At 27.5% G+C, this 27,687-nt stretch overlaps 1 protein-coding gene across 3 annotated transcripts in view; it reads right to left on the reverse strand.

Moving 5' to 3' along the window:
• The window catches only part of LOC119600399 (RNA-binding protein Musashi homolog Rbp6), a 96,337-nt gene that overhangs the window by 19,920 nt on the left and 48,730 nt on the right, over nucleotides 1-27,687 (reverse strand). For all 3 annotated transcript variants that reach the window (XM_037950590.1, XM_037950591.1, XM_037950589.1), the window contains exon 5: nucleotides 25,195-25,278. In XM_037950590.1, coding sequence (XP_037806518.1) covers nucleotides 25,195-25,278 — 84 coding nt within the window. The remainder of the gene's footprint in view (nucleotides 1-25,194; nucleotides 25,279-27,687) is intronic.

Below are 27,687 nucleotides of genomic sequence, written 5' to 3' on the forward strand. Positions count from 1 at the left end.
CATTTAACATAATTGTGAGTTCAAAAGCCCTATTCGGGGGGTACGGTTATATGACAGCTAGTCGAAATAATGGACCGATTTTAACCATTTTTAATAGACTTCCTCCATGGATCAAACGAAAGGTATATGCCAAATTTCATCAAATTATCTTGTAAATTGTCTTGTAGCCTATGCACAATGTTTACATAGACACACAGATGGACGGACATAGCTAAATTGTCTATGAAAGTGATTCTGATTGGTGTAGGACCACTATAGTGGTGTAGGGTATAAATAGAAACAAAATTAAAACTTTTCTGTTTTCTGTAGAAGTGAATAAATCTAAAACTGGAAAACAAATGAATAAATGTCAGTAACAATTGATAGAGTTTAGGAAAAGAAAACAGAAAAAATCCTTGAGTAATTTCCTTTAAAGACAATAAGAATCTTCGTAATTAAGGTGTGTCAATACATTTACTTGATGTTTACAAACACAACAATGGAAAAATATTTTTCAATTTATTAATTCTTGATGAAGTGCCTCAGGAATATTTTAAAGAATACGATTACACTTTTTACAGTCATTATTCAAGTCAAACCTGCATGTGTATGTTCTTCAATTGATTAAATACCAAATGCCAACAGAAGATAAAATAAGAAATAAGAATTTGTATAAATCTTTTAGAATTTTAATTGTATTTAACTGTTTTTAAACTGTAGTTCTTAAAATATTTTTGTTTAATAAAAACAATTTATTAATGAAATTATGTTTTTTTACTTTATTTCTGATTTCTGATTCAATGGAATAAAGCACATTTCTATCTTCTCTTTTTAAACAAAACGTATGTTAAAACGTAGAAGATTTTAGATTAATTGAATCATCAATTGAATGGAGTAACTGTTGACCCGCTAAAGTACATACTTTGTGTATGATTATTATTTAATGGTTGCTCTGTAAGCTAATTGACACAGTCATTTCGAAAAGGGCACGAGTCACATTTTTTTGAATTATTTTTTTTTTTGTTATTTTATTTATTGCAGGATTTTATTTTTATATTTTTCAATTTTTATATCCATTGAACATTTCGGTTTGTATGGAAAAATATACTTGCTTTCCAATATTCAATTCTGTATTTTTGCAAAAGTTGCAAATAATGACCGACCCTTATCTTATGTTGTACTTTGGGTTATAAAAATATACATATATATTTCCGGGAAATGTAAGGCAATCGGACTATTTTATTTGGTTGTGATGTGCCTCTGAATTATTTAAAACGAAAACTATGTTTTTGCAACTATTTTACCACTAAATTAATATTTTTTAATTGTTATGGTGAACAAACTTAACACATATGCAATTATCGTTCAAACAATATTTAATACACAATAATCGGTTGAAAATTTCTAAAGTTATTCTAAATTTTGTTTGAATAGGGCATTAGTCCAAAAACTTTATCTCAAAATAATTGCACAATATCTTTGTATTTATTTTTTAATAAAAATAAACACATTTTTCTTTTTTACGACATTATATCTTTCCACTGTTAACGGACTCATGCCCTTTTCGAAATGACAGGTTCAATTCTCTTGCTTCCATTTAAAACTTTTCTTCTCCTTTGTTGTTTCAACTTAACTATGCAATTATATTTTTTTTAAGAATAATAAGTTAAAAACATATTTGAATTTACTGAAATGTTTTCTTGTTTTTATTATACTAAACTTTCAAAATTATTCGTATGATGAAATTTTGTTTGTTTGCATTTAGTAATATGTTTTACTTAAATGTTAAATTTTGCAAAACTTGTTTTTAAGCAATAAGCGAATATATTAGCAAATACTTAAATATATATCTTTGTTTTGTTAATTGTCAATGGAAAGGAAATGTCATTGGCAGTCATTAAAATCACTGTTAGTGCGAAAAAGTTTTACATTTTTATTGAAACACAAAAAAAAAAAATATTTTGCAGTTTTCATATATTTTTTAAAGAGTAAGTTCTTTTGGTAAGTTCTTTGGGTAAAAATAAAATAAATAAAAAATGTGTCAAAAAATAATAATAATAAACTACATTACATTCATGAAGACATTAAATAAAAAAGTGAAGATTGTTTGTAACCATTTATAAATTACAAATATGAAACATTGAAAATTTTTTCTTATTTGTTTAGGGAAATACCAACCATCCAATAAATTTGTATGTATGTATAATATATATTGTATATGTAAGTATGTTCATTAGGTTTATAACTTTTATAAAATTTTTGAAAATTCAAATCGTATTTAGTCTAAAAATCTTTTTTAATTTATTAAGATATAATTATTGAATGAATATTGTTGATATAAACAAGTGTCATTGGCCCATGACATTTGCACGGAAGAAAGCTGCGGTCCAAATATGTAGAATTATTAATATTAATAATAATACTATTAAAATTTCATGTAAATTTGTTTTTAAATGGTTTTAGAAAATCAAGTCGATCAAGCCACGGAAAGTTTTTACACCAAATTATTCGAGTAAATTGTTTTTATTATTATAACACTTTTAGCTACCTCTACTGATAGGGCCTAATTTTGGTTATGACCCTAATGTACATACATACATATGTACACATATGTTTGTTTGTAAGTGAATATATTACAATTATATTTTGTAAATTTTAATAATTCTCAAAATATTTGATTGAGGTTTTATATTAAGAACTAAAATAAACTAGGAACTATTTTTACACTTTAAAAATCTGTTGGAGTAATTCTAAAAAATGAAAATAAGGTTAAATCGAGAACAACGATTAACTCAATGAGATTTATATATTCACAATTATTTAATTTTTTGTGGAATTAAATAAGATAATTTGTATAATTTTGAAAAAGTGACATTTTAATAGTTTCTTCTAAAATTTCTTTAGATCTGAGTGATTTATTTTAAATTTTTATCGGGAATTCGATGTTCCCTTGTATTATTAATCATTTTTTACATATGATGAACACTAAATTCACATTTGAAAATTTTATCAAAAATATTAAAGAACACTAAAACGTGTATAATACCATGTTCACACGAACAGTAAACCCGTTTTCACGACTCATTCGTAATTCATTTTGACAGTTCATCGCCATGTTTTTTTTTCATTCATTATTTTTTAAGAATACATATGTGTAAGATACAAAAATACGTAACTACTTTAAAAAATTAAGTAATATTTTTTCTATTTATTTGTAATTTTATTTTTTATTTCTTTCCAACAAATGTGTAATTCGTAGGTGAAATTTTGTATGGCGAATCATGTAATTCAGTTCGTAATGGGGGGTTGAATGGCGAATAAGAGCGTGAATGTCGAATAATTGCTTCGTGTGAACGGGTTATAAAAGGATTAATGTGCTATCAAAAATTTTCTGGATTTAACCATAAAATAAACAGTTTTAATTAAGAATTTATAAAATAATATAAAATTAAATTACATAGCTTTTATACTACAACAATTAGTTTTTCGTATAAATATTTTCATTTTTACTAGTATGTATTATGAAAATATGTAAATAAATTAATATATTTACTACACTTCTTTATTAAAAGGCTATGAGATGTATGATTTTTTTAATTTGAACAATATTGTTATAGATTTTATACCACCTAAGCCCAAAGCTCACTCTATGCTCACTTTAAGTAAGGAAAAAAAATCTATCTTAAATCAGATTTAACCATAAGTGCCAATTACTAAATAAATTAAAAGTCGTATATCTTTAAAACTGGTACAACTAGAGTAATCAAATTTTGCACGGACAACTTTGACACATGAACATTTCGGGAAAAAATGGGCGAACTAGTAATAGAGGGTGTGGCACATCCCACACCTTATGTTGCTAGCCACGACCAAATTACGTAAATTTAGAAACAGCTGCAGTTCCCAAATTTTATATGATAAACTTTAGTGTCAATATGAAAATTTTATGCAAAAATATGCGGATAGGTGGGCATGACATCTCACATATAAAGCTAATACCAAATTTCTTATATCTAGAGAACTACAGTTAATCACAAAAATAAGTATACAGAAATATTGACGATTGGTTTTATTAAAAAAAAGATATTATTTTTTCAAAAAACAAAAAAGTGACACATTTATTTATTAAAAACAATTATGATAATTATTATTTACTACTTTTTTTATTCATATTTTGGTTCTTTGAGTTCTCATTTAAGCTGAAGTTAAAAAGGTGCAAAATTTACGTCACAAAAGTAAGTATACAGATCATTTCAGTATATATTTGGTTTAATGATATTAACAAAATTTATGAAAATTTTACTTGTATTAATATAATTACTTTTTAATAAAATATTTTTTTACACAATAACTTGGAAAACATCTACTTTTAGTTCCGAAATCTTGAAATTTGGGCCGATTGGCTCCGGAATTAATTAGTAGAACAGTTTTTTCTCATTTCTACGATTTTTTTACACTTTAGACACCGGATTTTGGATCTGGTGGTCATTGAACCTTCCAAATGATGCATTGGAAATAGAATTTTTAACTTTTGAAAAGAGTTGTTATTTCGAAATTAATGTTATGTGCATGGATTTGGCTATTTTGAACACAGTACGTTCTTAAAAAACCGAAACTTAACTCCGATTTCTTAAGACTTATAACATAAACTTTAAAATTTGGATAATTCTATATATTTCCTTTAATTTAAACAGGTTTTCGAAATACTCCGATTTCCAAAGCATACAATAATGCTACCAATCATATCTTGATATAGTCGATACAATAACCATGTTTTATGGATCGGACATTTTATTTGTTCTAGCAACAAATTAAGATGTATCCGTGTTCAAAATTCTTCAATTCGTATTCATACCACCAATTGAGCCTGATTTAATGTAAAAATCTTACTATTTTGGACAATAATCAATTTCAGAACCGATATGTAGTGTAAGTTATTGACATGGTCACCATTTGACGATTATTGGTAGTATTTAGGAGTGTGTAATGGATGATTGGAACCAAAAAACTTGTTTTAATTAATGGATACTAGTACAAATATTATTAATATCGCATTTTAAGATATATATTTTAGGAAATCGCCATTAAATATCGAATATGAACGCTATACTATGTTAAAAACGGCAATGTTCCGCAATGGATTGCAATTATTGTAAAGAAACAATTAATTTAAAAGTTAAAATATCGTCTTCTAATGTATCATAATGAACAAACGAGGGATGTTATTGAATACCCGATCCAAAACTCCGGGGGTTTAAATAGTCAGATGTTCTTAAATAGGAGAAAATGCTCCTATAAATAATATTCAGATCAATTACCAAAAACTTCAATTTTTCGGAACAAAAACTGAATTTTTTCCATGTTATAGTGTACAGAATATTTTATTATAAAATAATTACATTCAAACAGGTAAAATTTTCATGAATTTTGTTAATATCATTAAGCCAAATACATATTGAAATTATCTGTATACTTACTTTTGTGACGTAAATTTTGCACCTATTTAACTACACCTTAAATGAGAAATCAAGTAACCAAAATAACCCGGAAAAAAGTAGTGAATAATAATTATCATAATTGTTTTTAATAAATAAATGTGTTACTTTTTTGATTTTTGAAAAAATAATATCCTTTTTTAAATAAAACCAATTGTCAGTATTTCTGTATACTTATTTTTGAGATTAACTGTATATTAGAGTGCTCAAATTTTATACGACTAACTTTAGTAAATATAAATATCTTGGACAAAAATTGGTATACTGGAAATAATGGGCGTGGAAAATATTAAATTACCATATCTGAAAAAATAGAACAGTTAGAGTCCTAAAATTTTTTCGTTGCCACTATGAATATTTAAGACAAATATGAACGAATTATCAGTTTTTATGTTTACAACAAGAAAATCGATCTTGCACCGAATATAATAGACGTATTTAAAATTTGATAAAACTATATGCAAGACTTTTGGATGAGGCATATTTTGTCGCGCCCAGTTCAAAAAGCGCGAATTTTGGATTATGCCAGTCTTGTAGTAAATGAGCGATATGTGTTTACATCCAATTTATTTGCATATTTTTCGATTTTTTAAATTTGACATTAACATGTTTTTGACACATTTGAAGTTTTAATGCAAAATACCTGCTGGGGATTTATGTTCAACTTGATTTTACGTATTTCACTTCTAATATTTATAGTATTTGTTAATTTGTGAAGAAAATGATACACGAATATGGAAAATTCTTTTTTTTTTTGTTTTAGATTTTAAGAAATCAACTTAATGTTTTAAATATTTCTTTCGTTTAATATCTTGAAAATTAACTGGTGACGAATTTTTATTCACAAGACTTGAAAGAATAAGTCCATAAAGTTTTGTGGTTAAGAGTAGTTCCATGTTGTAGAAATAAATAATTAAATATTTAATTGTTGTGCCAATAATAAGTAAAGAATTACGTGGACGCAAAGTTTTGAAACCAAATTTATAAAATTTTACAAAATTTGCAGTTTTTTGGATAGAAGCCGCGATAAAATATTAGCATGCAAATATGTTAGAGCGAATACGAAAAAATTGCGAATTTTTTACTTTAGCGAATTTTCGCATTATAAACAAATTTTAAATTCTGAATTTTATCAGTAATCAATCTTTATATAGAAAGAATTGGTTTGCATCAAAAAAATTAATCAAGGCCTTTCGTGGACTTGCGGGGTTTCTTTCACAACAAAAATCGATGAAGCACACTGAAATGATTATTTCCTTGATTTTCCAATAAGATTAAATACGAATTTTTATAAAAAAACATGTAACTATTTATTTCAACAATTTGACAAACAATGAATTAAAATATGAAAAAATTATTAACGAATTTGGAACTATAAAAACAGGTAACTTGATTATAAAAATGAATTACAACATTCCCCCAGACTTAATATGGTCCAAACCTTGCTGGTTTCTTTCTAATCCGCTGAGAACGACGCAAATTATTGTTTGTGGATTTTCATTTTGTTCATTAGACAACAGTTCAACGTTCTCGGGTAATATAGATGGTGGTGAACTTGGGTTTCTATCTTGTATTGGCTCACTTGTTCCGGAGCTGGAATGCTGTTCTAAATTGCTGGATGTATTAATTGGAAATTCAATAATATCAGTATGTTTATCAGTTTGTATTTTGGGTATGTTTTGCGATATTCGGCTTTTTATCTGATTTTGATGTCTTCTTATATTACCCCACTTACATTTAATAGCATACATCATTTTTCCTTCAACATTTGTAATAGTGCCTTCTATCCATTTTTTCCTCCCAGCAATATTTCTAGCGTACACTAAATCGTTGACTTTAAATTTCGTTTGATTTTCCACTTTTGAATGTTTTGAAGGAAACAGGGCTGATAAAATAGTACGAGGTTGGCGTCCATGGAGGAGTTCTGCTGGTGACTTACCAGTTACAGTGCTTGGGGTAGATCTATATGTAGACAAAAATTTAAACACAGCTTGCTTATCACACATATTTTTCTTAAAAGATTCTTTAAACGTTCGTACGGTTCGCTCAACTAAACCATTTGATGAGGGATGGAATGGTGGACTTGTGATATGTTCTATAGCATTTCTTCGACAAAATTCTTCAAAATCTTTAGAAGTAAATTGACTTCCATTGTCACTTACGATGGTATTAGGTAGACCTTCGACCGAAAATATATCTTGATGAGCATGAATAGTTGTAGACGATGTAGCGGTTGACATTTCAATTACATATGGAAAACGAGAATATGCGTCTACCACTATTAACCACATCTGAGAAAAGAATGGACCAGCAAAATCGACATGAATTCTCTCCCAAGGTTTAGTTCCTTCTGGCCAAGATGAAAATTCTCTATTTGGTTTACTACCAGATTCTTGACAGGTAGAACAACATTTTGAAATATTTTCAATAGCTTCATCAATTTTAGGAAACCAGACATATCGTCGTGCAATTTGCTTCATTCGACTTTTTCCCCAATGACCTTCATGGATCACATCTAAAATTTGTTTATGTAAAGATGTCGGAATAACTACTCTTATATGATCAGTTTGAATAAGGATAACTCCATTTACTTAAATAATAGGGTAGCAACTCACTTTGTGATTTTTGGATATTTTCAGGCCAACCCTCTGTAATATACTTTGATACTCTTTTGAGAATATTATCATTTTTTGTATGTTCTGCAATAATATGAGCATCGATAGGAAAATCTGCTATAGTTGATTCAAGCATACTTTTTTCATAATTATCAAACTCGATGTCTTCACCCATGGGTAACCTTGATAATGCATCTGCATTCGCATGATTTTTTGTATTTTTATATCGAATATTATATTCGTAAGATTGTAAAATAACCGCCCACCTTTGAAGACGATGCAATGTCATAATCGGTAATTTTTTATGAGGATGAAATATTGTTGTAAGTGCTTGATGATCTGCAGTTAACTCAAAATGTCTCCCATAAATATATTGATGAAAACGAGTTACTCCAAAAACAATTGCCAAAGCTTCCTGCTATTGCTATTTAGAGTTTTTGACGCAAATGAGATTGGTTTTTCTGTACCATCTGGATATCGATGCGATAAAACAGCTCCTATTCCATTTTTGGATGCATCTGTGGCTAAAATTATTGGTAAGTTTTCATCATAATGAACTAAGTTTGCTACTTGAATTATATCATTTTTCATCGTCTGAAAAGCTTCTTCCTGTTTTGGGCCCCATACAAACTTAACATTACTTTTTCGTAGCTCATTTAAAGGTGCGGTTTTCGTAGAAAAATTTTCTATAAACTTATTATAGTAGTTCAACTTACCAATAAAAGCTTCTACTTCTTTCAGGTTCTTTGGTTGAGGCATGAGACGAATTGCATCCAATGTTTTTTCCGATGGCATGAAACCATTTGAATCTATAACATGTCCGACATATTCAATTTTTGACTGAGCAAAAGTACATTTTTCTTGTTTACATATAAGACCATGGTACTCTAACCTTTGAAATAACCCAATAAGCAAAAACCTTTGAAATGATGTAAATATGCATTTGAAAACCTATTCAAATTTCATACATAGCCTTTGAGAACAAATTTGAAAATTTTTGTTTTCAAATGGAAAATTATGGCCTTCTCAAATAAAAAGGCAGTTAGAAATCAAACGTATTTTTCAAATGTATTTCAAATTTAAAAAAAGGGCTAGAGGTAAGCTTGAAACTAAAAAAAATTTCAAACGTATTTCAAGTATTCTTTATTATTATTTTCATACATATTTCAAACCCTAATTATAATGCTAACTATTGCAAAATTCATATATTTTTTTACATCACCTGAAAATAAAACATTCATACATTTATTTTAGCATATTTTTCTTTTATATCTCCGATTATTTCTCCTATATTTAACGTTTTTTCGCTCCCTTGCTGTAGAAAAAATGTTCTGTTTTTATTTTTCTAAAATAATTTATTTTTTGAAAGAAACTTTTCTAAGTTCAATTAAAACAAAACTTTGAAAATTTTATAAATATCACACATTATATTTTTTAAAATGTTTTTTGAAATTATCATGTTTATTTCAAAGGCTAAACTTTAAAATTTGAAAACAATTTGGAAAATACATTATTTAGTTAAGAAAATTTTCAAAAATATTCACAGGTTTGAATCGATGTTTATTGGGAAGGCTTTTAAGTTTTGAATGTGTTCTTCATTATTACGACCCGTAACGATAATATCGTCAAGATACACTGCACAGCCAGGTATTCCGGAAACAACTTCTTCCATAAATCTTTGGAAAATTCCTGGAGCGCTTGAAATTCCAAATCGCATTCTTTGGTATTGGAATAAACCAAATGGCGTATTTATAACCATAATTATTTTCGATGAATCAGACAAAACAATTTGAAGATAGGCATCACTTAAGTCAACTTTACTAAACAATTTACCACCTTGTAGTTTATGGAACAATTATTCGATTCTAGGAATTGGATACCTATCTACCTCAATTTGTGAATTTAATGTTACCTTAAAATCTGCGCAAATTCTAAGTCGACAATCAGGTTTCTTTATTACGACTATTGGTGAAGCCCATTTACTAGATTCGATAGGTTTTATAACATTTAAGGATACTAAGCGATCCAATTCAGCTTTAACAGCTTCATGTTGGCCAAAGGGAATGTTATAAGGCTTGCAAAATTTTGGCTTAGCATCTGATTTCAATTTTATTTCGGCTTTTTACATTCGGAAATTTACATTGGCCAAGAGATGGTGAGAAAAGAGTACTATGGATACCAGTTATATGATTTATGGCCTCTGACAAATGTTTTTGAGAGCACTTTGGAGTAGCGATATTACATAAATTTATATCGTTACCAGCAGACATTTTAATTTCAAAGTTTAACTTACGAAACCAATCTAATCCAAGAATATTAGTGGCTTTGTCATTGTTAACTACATAAAGAGGTAAATCTTGAGAACAATTATTCCAAACAACATTGACCGTTATATACCCTTTCAAAGGAAGGAAACTACCACCATAAGTTCTTAACATTTTGTTTGTTGGTATGTACTTTGGTTGACCTAAGTTGTCGTAAGTTGTCAAACCAATTAATGAACAAGTAGCACCTGTGTCAACTTGGAAAGAACAATTTGATTTGTTGACGCTAATAACCACAAATATTTTATCTTCTTTTGACAAATTGCTATTATAAATTTCTAGTTGCGATGGCTCAAAAATTTCAGTAAAATCAATGGATTCGAAAGAATCATCACCAAAAGACACCGAATTTACCTGATCGTTGCGCTTATTACGGCCTGTTTTAGTTGAGTGGACCAGTGGAATTTGACTTAGTTTGACAAACACTAGAGATGTGACCTTGTTTTGAACAAATGTTACCAACTGTTTTGTTTTTGTAATGAAAACAGTCTTTTCTTTGATGGGAAGTGCCACAGGCTGGACACGATTTGAAACTATTATCATTAAGTGTTTTGAAAGGTACCTTTTTTTTAAATGTTGGACGGCATAGACCTCGGATTTTTCCTCCCCTTTGATTTCCAAACATGTGTTGATGGTTGATTCATATATGTTGGCTATTTGACTAACTTCTTCCAAAGATTTGTTTTTTGAAGTACTGCAGAACGAACTTTATCGTGTGGAGTATGTATGACTAACATGTCGCGAATTTCATTATCCACATACGAGTGAGAACAGCCTTCTTTTTCGCAGTAAAATTGACATTCTTTTGACGCACCTCTAAGATCTGCAATCCAATCTGCATACGTTTGATTTGGTTTCATGGTTGTTTTATAAAATTGAACGTGCTGTTTTTTGATAAAATATTCATTTAACTTTGAAATTATATCCTTATAGCATTGCTCTTGTACTTTCCCGTCAAATAATTTCTGTAGCAGCTCGAGCGATTCGCTACCCACCCAACTGAGAACACATGCACGTTTTATTTCCTCATTTTGAACACCATTTGCCACAAAATGAAGAACATATGTGGACCAGTTATCCGTGGCTTTTGAAAAATTACGAAAAATTGGCACAGACGATTGAGATTTTTCTGCTACAAGCAGTCTTGATATTCTGTGCTGATTTTCGTCCATCAGTTGATTCAAAAATTGTTGATTTGTATGTTGAAGATGTTGAAGTAATTGTGATATTGCTTGAGCATCCATTGTACGTGGTTTCTTTACAATACTCGTCGCCAAATGAAATGATTATTTCATTGATTTTCAAATAAGATTAAATACGAATTTTTATAAAAAAACATGTAACTATTTATTTCAACAATTTGACAAAGAATGAATTAAAATATGAAAAAATTATTAACGAATTTGGAAATATAAAAACAGGTAACTTGATTATAAAAATGAATTACAACACACACCTAAGCCGCTAATTTAAAGTGGGGACATTATATATCAACTGGTAGCTGACAATGATGCTCATACGAAAATCGATAAGCCGTTCGAAAAAAGTACGTTTTTGCATTAAAAAAGTATAAAAAAATTCATTCATGTAAATATACAATTTCTTTGAAAAAAAAAAAAAAAATGAAAAATGAAAAAATTTAAATTACCGAACTGGATTTCATTTTAACGGTTTTTTGGATTAATAATTCATTTAAATTTAGAAATAAAAAAGCAGCTAATTGTAGATAAGAAGGGATATGTTAACTACAAAAGAAATTTCATTAAAACTTCTCTTTTGCCGAAAACGCGGTGTTTCGTGTGTTGCAAGATAAATGGAAGAAGCACACCTAAACCGCTTATTAATGTTGTTAACACTAAACATTAGTCGGTAGGTGACAAAGAAGCTTATACAAAAATCGATAAACCATTAGAAAAAAAGTACGATTTTGCCTTAAATGCATTGAAAAAAGTTCGGTCATGTGTATGAAATTGACTTCCACACTTTATATAGACTTTCATTTTAACGGTTTTTATATTATTTACTCATTTAAATTCAGAAATGGAAGCAGAAGTTAATTATAAACAAGCAGTTATTGTCTAACCACAAAAATATTTGCATCAAAGTTTCTCGTTTGCATAAAACGCAGTGTTTTTATTTCAAGAAAAACTAATTAATCACACCGTTCCCGCTAATTAAAATTAATAAAGTTATATTTTTTTTAGGTTGCTATTAATGAGGTCTATAGCAAAATCTATAAGCCGTTCGAAAAAAATACAATACATATTGGATTTATTGCAATTAAAAAAATGCATTCGCATATATGCATAAATAAATTAAAACTTCATAATTTTTCATCTATTTTTGGGTCCTTCGTTGTGGGTTATATCCACGCTTATATTTTTGAGTTTCAGGTAAAAACGTAATTTTGGGAATTTTTTTAAATGTACTTCTAAGATGTTAGACAATGTCCACACAAAATATCGTTGATGTGCTATTAAAAAATTTCATAATGTTTTTGAACCTCAAAATCTAAATTAAAAAGAGAATTTCAAAAATTCCGTAATTTTAAGCTGATTACGGAAAAATTATATTAAAATTTTTGTAGAGTATGTTTGGCCCACAAAATGATTTTTAGTGGGTTGGAGAGGCATATTATTTTCGCTTTTTATCGAAATAGGTGTCAAAAAAGGATTTTCAACCATTGATAGGGAACTTAGGACTCTTTTCAATTTGTTAGTTTATTACCCGCAATACGCATCGTTAGATAGGTAGTCCTTCAAAATAGTTGTCCACGTTACACCATGATTTACAGCACTGTATTGCTGTTCGATGAAAAGTTATTGTTATCATGATAAGTACAGATGTAAATGTTTATAATAGGACTTTTTACTAATAGCTATTGTCATATGCATCCCACAATTGATTCTTTAAAACAAATTTATTATTATAATTATAACTCCAAACTACTTATTTAATGAATGTAATTAATTTATGACCAAAACTAAGATAATAAATTAAGAACTAAATGTGTTTGACGTAAGTACAAATAAAAAGAGCTTAAAATTTAACATAAATTTAATATTGAGTTAAATACATATGTGTAGATAAACTGTTTTTAATGTGTATATTTGTATAATTTCATCTATTGCATTTAATTAAAAAATAATTCACAAATAGATTTCCTTGATATACATACATATACTACTAATTTAAAATTAATTACAAAACAAAATTAAAATATCTCAAATACTTTTATGAATTCCAACATAAACTAGTTACAATTAATACTACATACATACATATGTTAATAAATATTTTTAAATATACAAAAACATTTGTGCAAAGAATATTGTATATATTTTATAAAGATTTTCAGTAATTGTTTAATAGAAAAAACATGTATACATATATTTTTGTTTAATAACTAATATACATACTACATTTATATTTATTTTCTTAAACTTTGCTACTGAAAAATTGAATCTGACCTTGTTGCGATTTCTTTCTTTGGTTTTGTTTATTTTTAAGGGTCCTTTAATCGTTACTTTGACTTTTGTTGCTGACGCTTGCATAAAGTTTTCTTCTGTTTTCTGGCTCCTGCTCTCCTTTCCTATATGCATATCTCTGTTGTATATTATAAACATGTGTACAATGTATGTACATTTAAACAGGACAGCCTAAATCCATAAAAATGCTTATGGAAAAGTTTTAACCATACATATTAACTAAACTTCGAGTATTCTAAAATATATATCGTCATATGAAATCCAAAAAGCCCTAAGTTAGAAAAAGATCAAAATAGACTTTTTGATCGATTATGATGCATTATTTTGAATTTTTAAATTCGTTACAATTTCGATGTCGTATGTTGGTATCAAATAAAATAAAATTGCTCTTTTAACGAATCCTAGTGAGTTGGAGCTTAAATATTTTAAAAAAGCTAGATCTTTTTCAAAGAAAAATTTCAATTTTCGAAAATCTTTATGAAAATAAAGACGCTTATGGCTGCAAAATTTTCTCCAGATTGAACGACAAAAACCGCTTTAAATTTTGTTACATATGTTACTATTTTTTAACGATGATGATATGTAAGCCAAAACTAAGAATTTTTAAATATTCTGCATTTCAATTAAATTCGAATCGTAGCGTAACTGAATGCGGAAACGTAATCGAAATGCAGAATAGGGGTGAATATGAAAATATAATAATGAAATATAAAATAATGTTTTCAATTCAATGAAATATTCCCGACAGTTAATTTCACTGCTGTCTTATTAATGTTTCACATCCGTGACGTATGTTTGATCCAAATATTTCTCATACGCATAGTGGTTCTCTGAACACTAACGGTAGTATTCATAAAATAAAACTTTTTTTGATTTAAAGAACACAATAGGTAAAGTACATTCTAGCCTTTAACAAAATTGTGGTATTCTTAACAAGTCATTTTCTTATAACGGCAGATAGAGAGGCAGATGAAAAAATTACCACTACACACACTATTAGTATTTTTTCAATGAAATTGCACTGAAAGTAATATTTGGCTTTTTATAATTATAAATATTAATTTGCATTACTATAAAATGGGAATATTTATAAACAAAATATAAGAACATAAGAACATAACATAAGAATGATAATTTCTTTACATATAAACAACATTTCAAATTAAAATGTACAAAAAAAGTATTAAATAAGAATAATCTTATTTACTTTCATTGTTATGCATTTTAGAAAATTATTAAGGGTGTACGTCGTTTTTGTAAATGATGCTCTTGTTTTTGAAGTTGTACTCTTGTTTTTTTTAAATCGTGTTCAAAGCGACATCAACCTACTTTATACATACATACATACATATGTATGTATGTATTTATGTACATATGTAAATATAATTCTCAAAAATGCATCAACTACAAGTTGTAGAAAAAATGGCTAATAAAATTGTAGAGTAATGGAATTCTCTTCAATATTACCAGAACTAAAGATCTACTTTTAAAAACTACTTTTTTAGAAGTATATTTTGCAAATTACCAATGCAGCGAAATGGATCGGAAGTTGTACTTATTTTTATCTTGATTGACATTATATGAATATGAATATAATTAAAATTCCATTGTTAATATTTTATGAGAAAATTATCAGAAATTTCAATTTTGAAAAAATATTTGATTTTAAAACAAATGATTTTCAAATGATAGAAACTCGAAGGATTCAATTTCTATCTAATATAAAACAATGTTTTGGTAACAAATATCGGATGTACGAGTAAATATCCTATGTAAGGTCTGTCATGGAGCGCAATGTGTAGAATTTGATATGACAATTGATTTTTTATCAAATGAACACCTACGTCGGATTTTAATTTAATAACACAGCGATTTATTAACAATAAACAATCGATACTAATACTTGTAGATCAATTATTAGCATTAGGTTTAATTTCTAAATTCGCCCTTGTATAGGGCCAAATGTAGCCTGATTTTTATTAAGACCGGATTTATTAAAATATAACAAACTGTATAATGACTGCTTTAAATTTAACATATGTATGTATTTCCTGGGAAAGAAATTCTGTATCAAATTGCATCAAATTATATATAAAAGGTTAATATTGAGGGACGGACAAAGATTCATCATATTAACATAAATGCCCTTTCTACTTCCGTTGTGGATTGTTTAAAATTGTCTCAATATAAATGTATTTATGAAATTACCAACTTTTAGCAAAAAAATTATTTTTGTGCTCTAAGACCAAAAAAAAACCCTCTGTACCCCGTTTTTGTTCTCGCATCGAGAAAATCTGTCGAAAAATTCATGATCATCTTGTGTAAAAAAGGGTGAATACAAGGATTTAAAATATTTCTTATTAAATTTTAATGAATACAGTTTAAAAATAATCAAAGTCGACCTGTTAAAAACTGGAAGACTATTATATTATAGTTTTTTTCTCGTTTCGAGAAAAATACAGAAACGAGGTACTGAAATACAGCAACTAAATAAAATATTTGTATTTTTGACGTTCGTGTTGAGACTGTGCTTAAGCTCATACGATAACAATTGTGGTAAAAAAAGATTACAGCTATTCATTGATTTTATTCTTAATAATTGTATTGTTTATTAAATAATTATTTGTTTTTGTATTTCAATTTTTTTTATAACTAATTTATTATTTTAGACATTTTTTGTGTGCTAGCTTAGCTGTTGCTGTCATCGTGAATTTTTCAATCATATTTAGTTTATCGATTTTTTTATAAATTTTATAATTTATATTTTTTAATGGTATGTATGATAATATTAAGTATATAATAATTTGCTTGTATGTTTAAATGTATGAATATGTAAATAAGTTTTTTGTTTTTATAATTAGCTTAATTTCATGTTTTGTTTCTTTTTTAATTTAGCTTAAAAAGTATAAGTATTTTTTTATTAAATTTGTTAAATATCTTTCATTTGCATTTTTATTATTTAGCAATAAATTTATATTGATTTTTTATTTGGTTGGTTGTGCTATTTGTTGTTGTTTTCATTAATATAAATATTAAATATTTAATTTATTAGTAAATATGCGTAAAAAAAGCAAGGACAAGCGTTATGCAATTTTTTTATAAATATATATTTTTTGCAAAACATTATATATTTGTTGTTGTTTTTGCAGAATAAATGGATGGATAATTGATTCAAAAACACATTTTTGTTTGATAATTAAAAAAGTTTTGTTTAATGTAAAATTTTTAATAAAAGCTTTTTCAATTTTACACTGTGTATTTTTTAATTGTCATTTAATTTTTGATTAGTACATTTTTATTAGAAAATTATACGCTTTCATAAAAAAAATTATATTAAAAGTGTTATTAACAAAAATGTATATATCAAAAACACTAAACCTCATAATTATTAATATTTATTAATTTACCTTTAGCCTTAACAATTAGAAGGATATTTTAAAAATTAAATTAAATGCCACATTTACAGTTCTTTAAATTTCTGTGAGATTATTTTAATAAAACAACATTAAAATGCTTATATGATTTTAAAATTATACATATGTATTCATACTTCATTTCATTTAAGAAAATTTAAACGTTTAAAATTCACTCATTCCGTGGCTAAAAAATATTATATTTTTATTATCCCTCTATGTTGCATTAAAATGAAAAAAAAAAATAATAATAATAATGCTACATTATACATGAAAATATGTATATAAATAAAATTATATAAAAAGCATTTTATTTTTCGGTAAAAAAATCATTTTATATGTTTAATTTTTTTGTTTTTGGTTTTATAAAAATATTTATAAAAAATAAAATGGTTACCAACATGGCTGCATTATTAACAATTTATTTAGAAAATTAAAAAAATAATAAAAAAATTAAATGTTATAATTAAAAATAGATTAAAATTAGATTAATTTATTATTAGGTCTTTTTAACAGTTTATGTGTAAACAACTACGTATACTACTTATGAATTTAAATATCGCTCATTTACTACAAGACTGGCATAACTCGAAATTCGCATTTTTTAAACTATGTATGTACTACTAAATATGCGATGTTCTAAAGTCTTTCATATGGGTTTATCAATTTTCAAAAATGTCAATTATGTGAGAGTTTTTTCATGTCCTAAACGTCAAAACTAAAACCCGTGTTTTTACATATGGTTATTAGTTAAAATATTTATTTAAAATCGCATGATTTGTTAAAAAGTTATTTAAAGAAATAGTAAAATGTAGAACATTTTGAGAAAACCCGCTTTTTTGAGTTATGTCGTTCTTGTAGTAATTGAGCGATATGTAATTTGGCAAAGTTTGCAGTGAAGAAACCTTTAATTAAAAAAATAATGGAAAAATCTTACTCAAACATATAATGAAATCGATTTCAGAGTTACTACAACTACTTTATTTGTTTTTAATATGTTACTGCTCTAGAGCTTAAAAAATGAATATTTAAAGAAATTAATAAATAATAAATATTTCACTCAGTGACTGACATTAATTATTATTTTTTTCGGTCGAAGGGAAAGGGTCTGATTTAGGTAGTTTTTATAACCATTATTATAAGATATATATGGTGTTGGTAGCCGAAAATAAGAAACATGTAAATATGAAAAATATTTGTTTGGTTATGAAAAACTGATATATAGTAACCAATATGTTTTATTTATAGATAACCAAAATTCATTTCATAAAATTTTTTGGTCCATTTTCGTACAAAAGGAATTCTTACTAATTTTATAATAAACATTAAGTATTAAGCTGGAGGTCCACGTCACGCGTTGTACGCTTTTTGGACATTCTACGCATTTGTCAAAAAGTAGACTCAAAGAAGTTGTATATGGGCAACTTGGACACAACTTAAAAAATACCTTTTTGAGTTTTTAGTTTAAAATTCTGCAAACCAAGTATTTCAATCGTTTAAAAAAAATAATATTTTAGTAATTTTTTTAATATTAAAAAAACACAAAATTTAAAATTAAACAAAGAAAAAAGCCAAATACCTGTGTTAAAGTAATTTCTTGAGGGGGACAAAGAGATGTTATTACCTATAAAACTTCTTCAAGTAGAAGAGGGAGGGAGGCGTCATCCTTATGAAATTTAACAGAGAGATTTTTAATTCCGATAAAACATGTTTGTGTTAAATTTCATTTATATACTGGCATTTTGAAGCATTGTAGAAATTTTGTGAAGGGATGTAGTCATTTATTGGGGGTAAGGTCAATTATTCTCTGATCCTGATAAAATTAAACGGGGAGATTTTATTTCCCATACTTGTTTATGTATAATTTCGTTGCATTTTGAAGCAAGTTATGAGCGTTATAGTCGTTTCTGAAGGGTGCCTTATATGGGGGGTAGGGCCAATTATTGACCCAAAACTTCAGCTCTTTACCTCGTCCCGTTTGGACTCTACTGTTTTCAACAAACAGACTGACGGACACGGCTGATCGTACTTTTACGGGTCTTAGACCAATATTTCGATGTGTCACAATATAGCCCCCAAAAAGCTATTTCTCATTATTGTGATACTTCCTTTACGTGTTTAAAAAAGTTTGTCATAGAGTGCTTAAAGTATGTAGGTCTAATTTCTACATGTCTAAATCGTTCTGTGTAACTGGCCGCCTAGAATGAAATGAATGTGTGAAAAGCGTGATGTAGACCTTCTGCTAAAAATTTCCAAAACCGCAATAACTTTGTTGTATCTTCGAGAAATCTCGGCTTAGCAGGGTGTACATTTGATGTGTCCAAAAAATATCGATTTTGCTCAGATGGGTTTTAGTTTGTTCATTAGTGTCTAAAACTAACTGGTGTAAAATTTTAGCCAAATCGGATAACGGGAATCTGTGCCGGAAATCGATTGAAGAGTGTAAAATTGGGTAAATAATAGGACTTTTTTTGGTTTCTTCAAAAATGGTGCCATTAAAATTAACTTTTCTTATCATCTAGGGAAAATTATCTATTCAACGATTTGACTAAAATTTAACACCAGTAAGTATTAGACACTAATAAACAAAATAAGACCATCTGAACAAAATCAACACTTTTTGGGCACCTCTAGTGTACATATATGTATATCTTTCATTTCCTACAAGACAAATGTCCACACCAAAAATTGGACTCCTCCGACCATAATTATCGATTTTATTGACAAAAAACAAAAGGCCCTATCTACAAAAACATTTAATGTTAAAGGTAAAAAGTCCAATTTATCCATTTTTTTATAAGCCATTGTAAACTATCATAAGAAGTGATAGGTTCCACTATTAAGCAATTTGTTTATTTACTACTAATAAATCGCGTTGATAGAAAAAAACTTTTTAATTTAAATAGTTTTTTGCTTCTCCTGTAAAATTTTTAAAATGTTAGATAGGGCCGTTTGCGTTTTAGGTGACGATATGTATGTGTCTTATTAGAGTCTTTCATAAAGCTTTGTCTATTTTCGAAATTGTCTATTATTTTCGTCAAACGTCAAAATTTTTGGTTTTAATTTCTGATATATTTAATATGTAAAAATTTAATTTAAGTTCAGATGAGTCTCATTTTACACTTTATACATATGTACATTTCGTGTCAAGTGACCCAACTTTAAAAATCGATGTCTCCGATTTGGAGGAAATTTGCACAAACGTTAGTACTATTGTAGTAGGTCAGGCACAAATTTTCAGCTCTATCAATCAAGAACTGCCGGATTTAAAGGGGGTCAATTTTGGAAATTTTGGTCATACAGGGTTTTATTCAAATGAGTGTAATTTTTCACCTATTGGTCCTAGCAAAAATTGTCCAAATGTTCAGTACCGCAATTCTCTAACTTATATTTTTTACCGATATCGTTAAGTAACGATAGATATCGGTTGACTTAGCGATTTATCTATTCTCTATTTTAACGTTAAAGACATCTATTGTAAATATATAAATGTTAACGACAAATATGGGTATAAATAAAATGTCAAAACTTTAAATTTATAAATATTTCAATAAAAATATTTAATTATCTGATAAATTTTGTGTTAAATAAATATAAAACGATTAAAATTTGTTTATTCATTAATTGATACCAATGATTATATGTTCCCGAGTCGCTGCTCATCGAGTTTCAAACACAGGAATGGTACATAATGGAGAACTGGTTATAAATTTGTCAGTGTTGGTATAACCACATGTTGATTAATTAACAAACAAACTTGAGTCCTTGGAAATAAAGCGAAACAAGAAGCATCTTTATTAACCGCATCTAATTTATATACATTTATTTATGCGGGAAATAGCGCAATTTAGCAAAAAAACCAACGCCGAATATGATGAGTATCAAAATATTGTACTAAGACCGCATGTTACAAATGTCTTTTTCGGAAATATAAGGGAATAATCTGTGTACTATTTATGTAAAAATCTACATAAATTTTAAATCTGAATATCGAGGAAGAATTCGCGTTATTGCAACTAAAAACATACAAACTCTTTTTTGAACATTAATGTTGATGTTAAAAATTATGTAAATTACTGTCCAAAAACATAGAATTTTTAATGCTTTTGTTAAAATTCAATACAATACAATGTCGTTATCTTACCGAGACATATCGTTAATTGTCGATACTTTTTAACGAAACAAATCTTAAAAATTTAATTTAGAATAGGTTTTAACGAGAATTACAGTAAACTAACGAATTTTGATTATTTAACGACAAAATTTTGTCGTTAAGAAGTTACTGAATTGCGGTACAGATAGCTATTTCTTCATTCTTTTCAAAAAAAATTTTAATTTTTTAAAAATGAAATTTTTTAAATGGGACCTTTTTTGCTTAAAAGAAGGCTTATACAGTTTCCTTGAAGGCCTTTATAGTCTCATAATGGGATGCGAGTGGGATATCCATAAAAAAAATATTTTTTAACTCAAGAATTAAATTTTTTTATAATTGGCACTTAATTTTCCCCTATTTTTTCAAAATGGATTTTTTGTTGTTTTTGGGAAGAATAAAGAAATAGCTATCTGAACTCCTTCGGCCAATTTTTGCTGGGATTAATAGGTGAAAAGTTACACTCATTTGAATAAAACATTATGGGACTATAAAGCCCTTGAAAAAAAATAAGGCCCATTTGGAAAAAAATATAAACAATTTTTTTTTTAAATTAAAAAAAATTTTGGGAAGAATAATGAAATAGCTATCTGAATTACTTCGGCAAATTTTTGCTATGATAGGTGAAAAGTTGCACTCATTTGAATAAAACCATGTATGACCAAAATGTCCAACTTTGAGCCCCTCTAAGTCCGGCAGTTTTTGACCGATAGAGCTTGTCTGACCTACTATCCAATAGTACTAACGTTTGTGCAAATTTCTTCAAAATCGATTTTTTTAGTTGGGTCACGTGACATGAAATTCCCCATATGTATATCAAGTTTTATTCTTCAAAAAAATGTATGCCTGTCTTATAGTAGATGAACGATATGTATTACTAAGTACTACTTGGTAAATAAGAAACAAATAATACATGGTATGTAGTATATGGATCATTGAGTGAATATATGATATGTTTTTCTGAATATCCCTAAGGGCATATTTCGGTAATAGAGGAATAAAAAATGAGCGAATGAAAATATGTATACTAATTGTTATTCTGTTTAATGTACAAAACAAAAATAATTATGAGAATAAAAAATATTTCAAATTAACGAACGTTTAGTACGAATGCTACCAATATTTCATATTAAATACGCTTCTTTGGAAAATTAATTTATTTTTCAAAGGAGACAATAAAAAACATACATATTAATGTTACAAAAGTAATGAAACACTCTGACACGTCTTTGGCTAAAAAGAGATAACGTGTTTAACAGATCTAAGACATCTACTTCTACGAGATTTATTAATATTGCATAAATATTTATTAATGATTAATTGTTTGCTTAAAGTTGTTTCGCTAAATAACTAGAACATTAAAAACAATAAACGTCAGTTAACATAATTTTTATTCTTATTTTGAAAAATGTTAATTGATTGATTATTTTCTCTTTGAGTATCTAAAGAATTGATGTGACTGACGTTTAAGTTACTTACGTATGTACGTAAGCACGCAAAGTTACTACGAATCTTTAAACTTTTTAATTATGAAAAACTAGCATTCCTTCGATAACTACTGGAGTTGAGTTTAAATATTTTTTTTTTTTTTGATTTAGATAATGTAATTGGTTAATAGTAATTGTTATAGCAGATTATATGTTTATATATAAGAGAGATATTACGAGTACTAACAAACAAACTACTTGTCTTTATTATTATTATTATTTATATAATAAAAAACGAATTAACGAACGAACGTTTTGCTACATTTTTATTAACTAAACTAGCTTGTGTTTTATTTATCATCATTGCAAGTGTTCGATTATTTCGAAGTACATATTTCGAATTTGCAATAATTTCAAAAGCAAAAACACTTGATGCCCTTTTATAGGGGCTACTTAGAGGGTTAAAGAAAGACACATTGTTTTAACTTGAGCACAAAGGGCTATTGTTGTTTTTCTCTTTTAGAATTCCTTTTGGACTCTGTGTGTGATTCATGGAAGCTCAAGTTAATAAATGAAAGCCGTTTTAAAATGCCTCACCAAAAAAATTATTGTTATTAAAAGTTGTTGATGCCCAGGAATTGTGATTTAATAGCAGCTGTGCGTGTTAGAGCTGTGGCTAAGGGCAGCGTTAACGCCTGGTGAGGAAATCCTGCTGGTGAAGGCTGGGTACCGGCACCGCTGCCAGCACCAGGCCGCCTTCCTGCATTCGTACTACATGTACCAAACGTGCTTCTACCGATTCCACATATAGTCAAGCCTACAAAATTATAGTACATTTACATTTGTGTTGTTGTAAAAAATTAAGAGAAACAAAAAAAAAACATTTTTCTTTTTTGCTATTGTTTTTGTTTTACAGGAATGGTTATTATGGGAAAGATGTAAAAATCTAACGGTTTAGATAAAATGAAATAAAAATGTATTAATTTTTAAGCTATTTTATAATTTCACAAAAATAGGAAATTTAATAATACCTCAAATGCAAAATACTAGGCTCGATTTAAACCTATAAAAAATAAAAGGTTTTGAATGTAATAATGGTCCTTAAGGTCTTGTCCCTCACTTGAAATAAAATATTAACTGTTGAGTTTGATTTTAATATCGGTGTAAGAACGAACATAAATTGAAGCCTCATTGCACTTTGAAAATATTAAAAATAAATTCGGCAACAACCTCTTAAAAGAAAAATAAAAATAATTGTTCAAATAATTTTTAACATAAAGATATAAAAATAAAAATATTACAAAATGCTTCCTTCTTTTTGAAATAATATAATTTTATTCTATTATTAAGAAAGATCACTTAAACATAGTAAATTTATTAGTGAACTAATAAATAAATTTAAAATTATTGTACAACAGTTCTAGTGCGTATACATTTTGTTCGTTTATAATGTGTAATTATTGCCTTTTTTGGTCAACGTCTTTGGTGATAATAAAATGTTTAAAATTAAAAATCTGAAAAAATCTTTTAATAAAAAAAACTTATTTATGTAAATAATAAACAAAGAGAATATAAAATAATATTTTAAACTGGAAAGATTTAAGCAGTAGTTGTGGGAGGAGCCACCATATAATCACCAATCAAAATACGATTTTCCGGGACTACACTCATTACACCAGCTGTCGTAGATGCAAATGAAAATATAGAAAAAATCGAAAAGCAAAAGTAATAAAAATAATTTTGAAAGTTTTATTGCGGATGATTTAGATTTATGTACAAAAGTTCTGTTAGTTTTCTGCAAACAAAAAAAAAAAACACACACACACACAAAGATGCAACTTCATGTAATTAAATTTTTATTAATGAAATTGATTTTTTAAAATGGATTTAGTGTAGTCCCGTGCAAAAAGTAACACGCATACATTTGTTTGACTTCGAAACGATTCCAGCAAAAACTTTTTTTATTTATAAAAATTAATCACAAAAAATTTTCCAATTGAAATTCGTTTTACATATTTATAATTTTTTTAGTAAAATTTAGTTTGTGGTGATTTGATAGGAAACATTATGTTAGTTTGTTTTCATTTTGAATTGGTTATACTTAAGGGTGCATCAAGCATTGTTATACATATTAATTGAGTTAAAGATGGAAATTGCAATAGTCCGATTATTTATTAATTTTTAATTTTTTATTATTATTTATAATGGGTTAAAAAGTGGGGATTTTATTTCAAATGGAATTTCGTGTAATCTTAAACTATTATTATGTATATTTATTATTTAAAAATACTATTGAAACTCACCAGTAGGATACGGTAAACCAAAACTAGGATAACCCGAGTAGCCACGTCCAGCTGCGTAGGCAGCGTAAGCAGCCGCTGGAAAGCCTGAAACGCAAGAGTACATAATATTAATATAATACAAGAGTGTGAAAAATGTTTATTTGAAATTAAAAAATACATAAAGTACAAATATTTTTCTTCGGGTATACATACTATATAGTATTGCCAAGAAAAAGATATGTATTGATTTTACTAATCGGCAATTTATTGTAAAGTGACCCAACTCAAAAAATTGATTTTGATGAAATTTGCACCAAGATTAGTACTATTGGATAAGGCCATAAACATATTTTCAGCTCTATCGGTCAAGAACTGCCGGACTTAGAGGAAATTTTGGTCATACAGGATTTTATTCAAATAAGTGTAACTTTTCACCTATTGGTCCTAGCAATAATTAGCCCTTTTTTGCTTAAAAGAAAGCTTATACAATTTTCTTTAAGGGCTTTATAGCCCCATAATGGGATGGGATTAGTGAAAATTATTTAAAAAGTTTTTTCATCGCCATTTAGTAATATATTTTGAACTTTATTGTACAGGAATTGTAATGTGCACAGAGTAAGCATTTCGGAAAGATATAAAACACAAAAATTGCTTGAAAACTTTAAAAGTTATTGCAAATTCCCCAGGCCATTAACGTGTCTCACAGCACATGAATTCGAAATGTGACAAAAAAATTTACTTTTTTTGGGATATATTCTAAAAAAACCTTTTGTTATTTAAAATGTATCTATAATTACTCGAATATTAGTTTTTGCCCTTCTAAGATAACGCAAACTTGTTCTCAACTATGGTCAAAAAAGTTTATTTTTTTCAACGGCCGTTTCAAATCTCCAATTTCAGTTTTTTTTGAAACTTTGTTAAACAAATTTCAAAATTTTTAGGAGGTCTCATGGGGATTTATGGACAATAGATAAGGATATTAAACGGTAAGAAAATTTTATCAATATTTCTTACAGTTTAGCTGTACCTGCGATGTGAACTCGGTGGATTTCGGGAAAATCGCATTTTTTTGTAATATTTTAGAGAATACGTATTAATTATTTCATATGTACATTTCAAATGAAATATTTTCAGAGTATTATAATCCAGATAATATAAAATATATATCCGAAGTTTTATTAAAATCGGACATTCTTAAAGTGTGGAGTTCAAAGGTCAAATTTTGCAATTGGGAATTCTTAGTGTACCATATCGAAATAATATTTATTTGTCGGCATTTATTGAATATATTTTGATATTTAAAATAGAGAGAACAAAGTGTAGATTAACCCTTTAAGGCACTTGGGAGCAATTTAACACCAATGTTCAAAAATTCGAAAAATCACTATCTATTTGAATAATCTATATACATACATGTATATGAGTTTGTATAAAATGAAATTTCCCGGTTTTCCTCCTTTGGTTCAGTCCGTAACGCTACTCTTTTAAATATATATTTATATATATATGTTCATAGGGATCTCATGTCCCCATAATACGCGAGGAGGAGATAAATTATCTTGTATACGCTCTTTAAACAGAGATTATATCTATCTTAGATAGAAGATATATGATAGAGTAAGATAGAGAGATAGATATAGAATGAGATCTAGAGAGATATAGAATAGATAGAGAGAGATATAGCTATGATATATATATATATAGATAGATAGTATATATATATAAAGATATATATATAATCTTCATATATAGATATATATAGATATATGAGATATATAGATTATATCTATATATATATAATATATATATATTCATAGGGATCTCATGTCCCCATAATCCAGGCGAGATGCTTTTTCCGATGCTACTTTTTGATATTTTTACGATATTGAAATTAGAAAATATAAAAGTTAAAAATGAAAGGGACCTAGAATCTTAGACTCCCACTGAAAGGGATTTTGGTACTTTTGTATTCACCAAATTATATTTTTGAATTGTAATATTTTGACAAGAAACATAAATTTTGATTCAATGAGAATCTATAAGAGGAATTTTATAGTTCTTTTTTTCTAATAGTATTTTCGAAATTTTCTATAATGTGGAAGTTAAACGAATGAAACTAAAAATACAAGCTTCTTACTGAATGCGAATTTATTCACATGATACACAGAAAAAATTAATTTTAACAAGTTAGAGTGCTATATTCGGCTGAGCCGAATCTTAAATACCCTCCACCAGCAACTTTTGTATTAATACATTTCTAATTAATAAAATATTTGTAGGAATACTTTTTCTCATGTCTTAAATAGAAAAATCCCAAGATTTAAACAGCTTAAATCTACTACAATTCCAAGATTTATTGAACATTAGAAACGCCACTTTCTTTAAAAATTTTTAATAGCGCCCTAAGATATGCTTTAGCGATATTTAGTATTTGCATGTATGCATGTGTGTGAAAGATTTAAGGATTTTCAAAATACATACAGTTATGGACCGTAATATCACTGTGCATATGAG

This window comes from Lucilia sericata, unplaced genomic scaffold (genome assembly GCF_015586225.1).
Source record: "Lucilia sericata isolate MDLA Ls3-8-SP2 unplaced genomic scaffold, ASM1558622v1 Contig000112F_arrow, whole genome shotgun sequence".
NCBI classification, from domain to species: Eukaryota; Metazoa; Arthropoda; class Insecta; order Diptera; family Calliphoridae; genus Lucilia; species Lucilia sericata.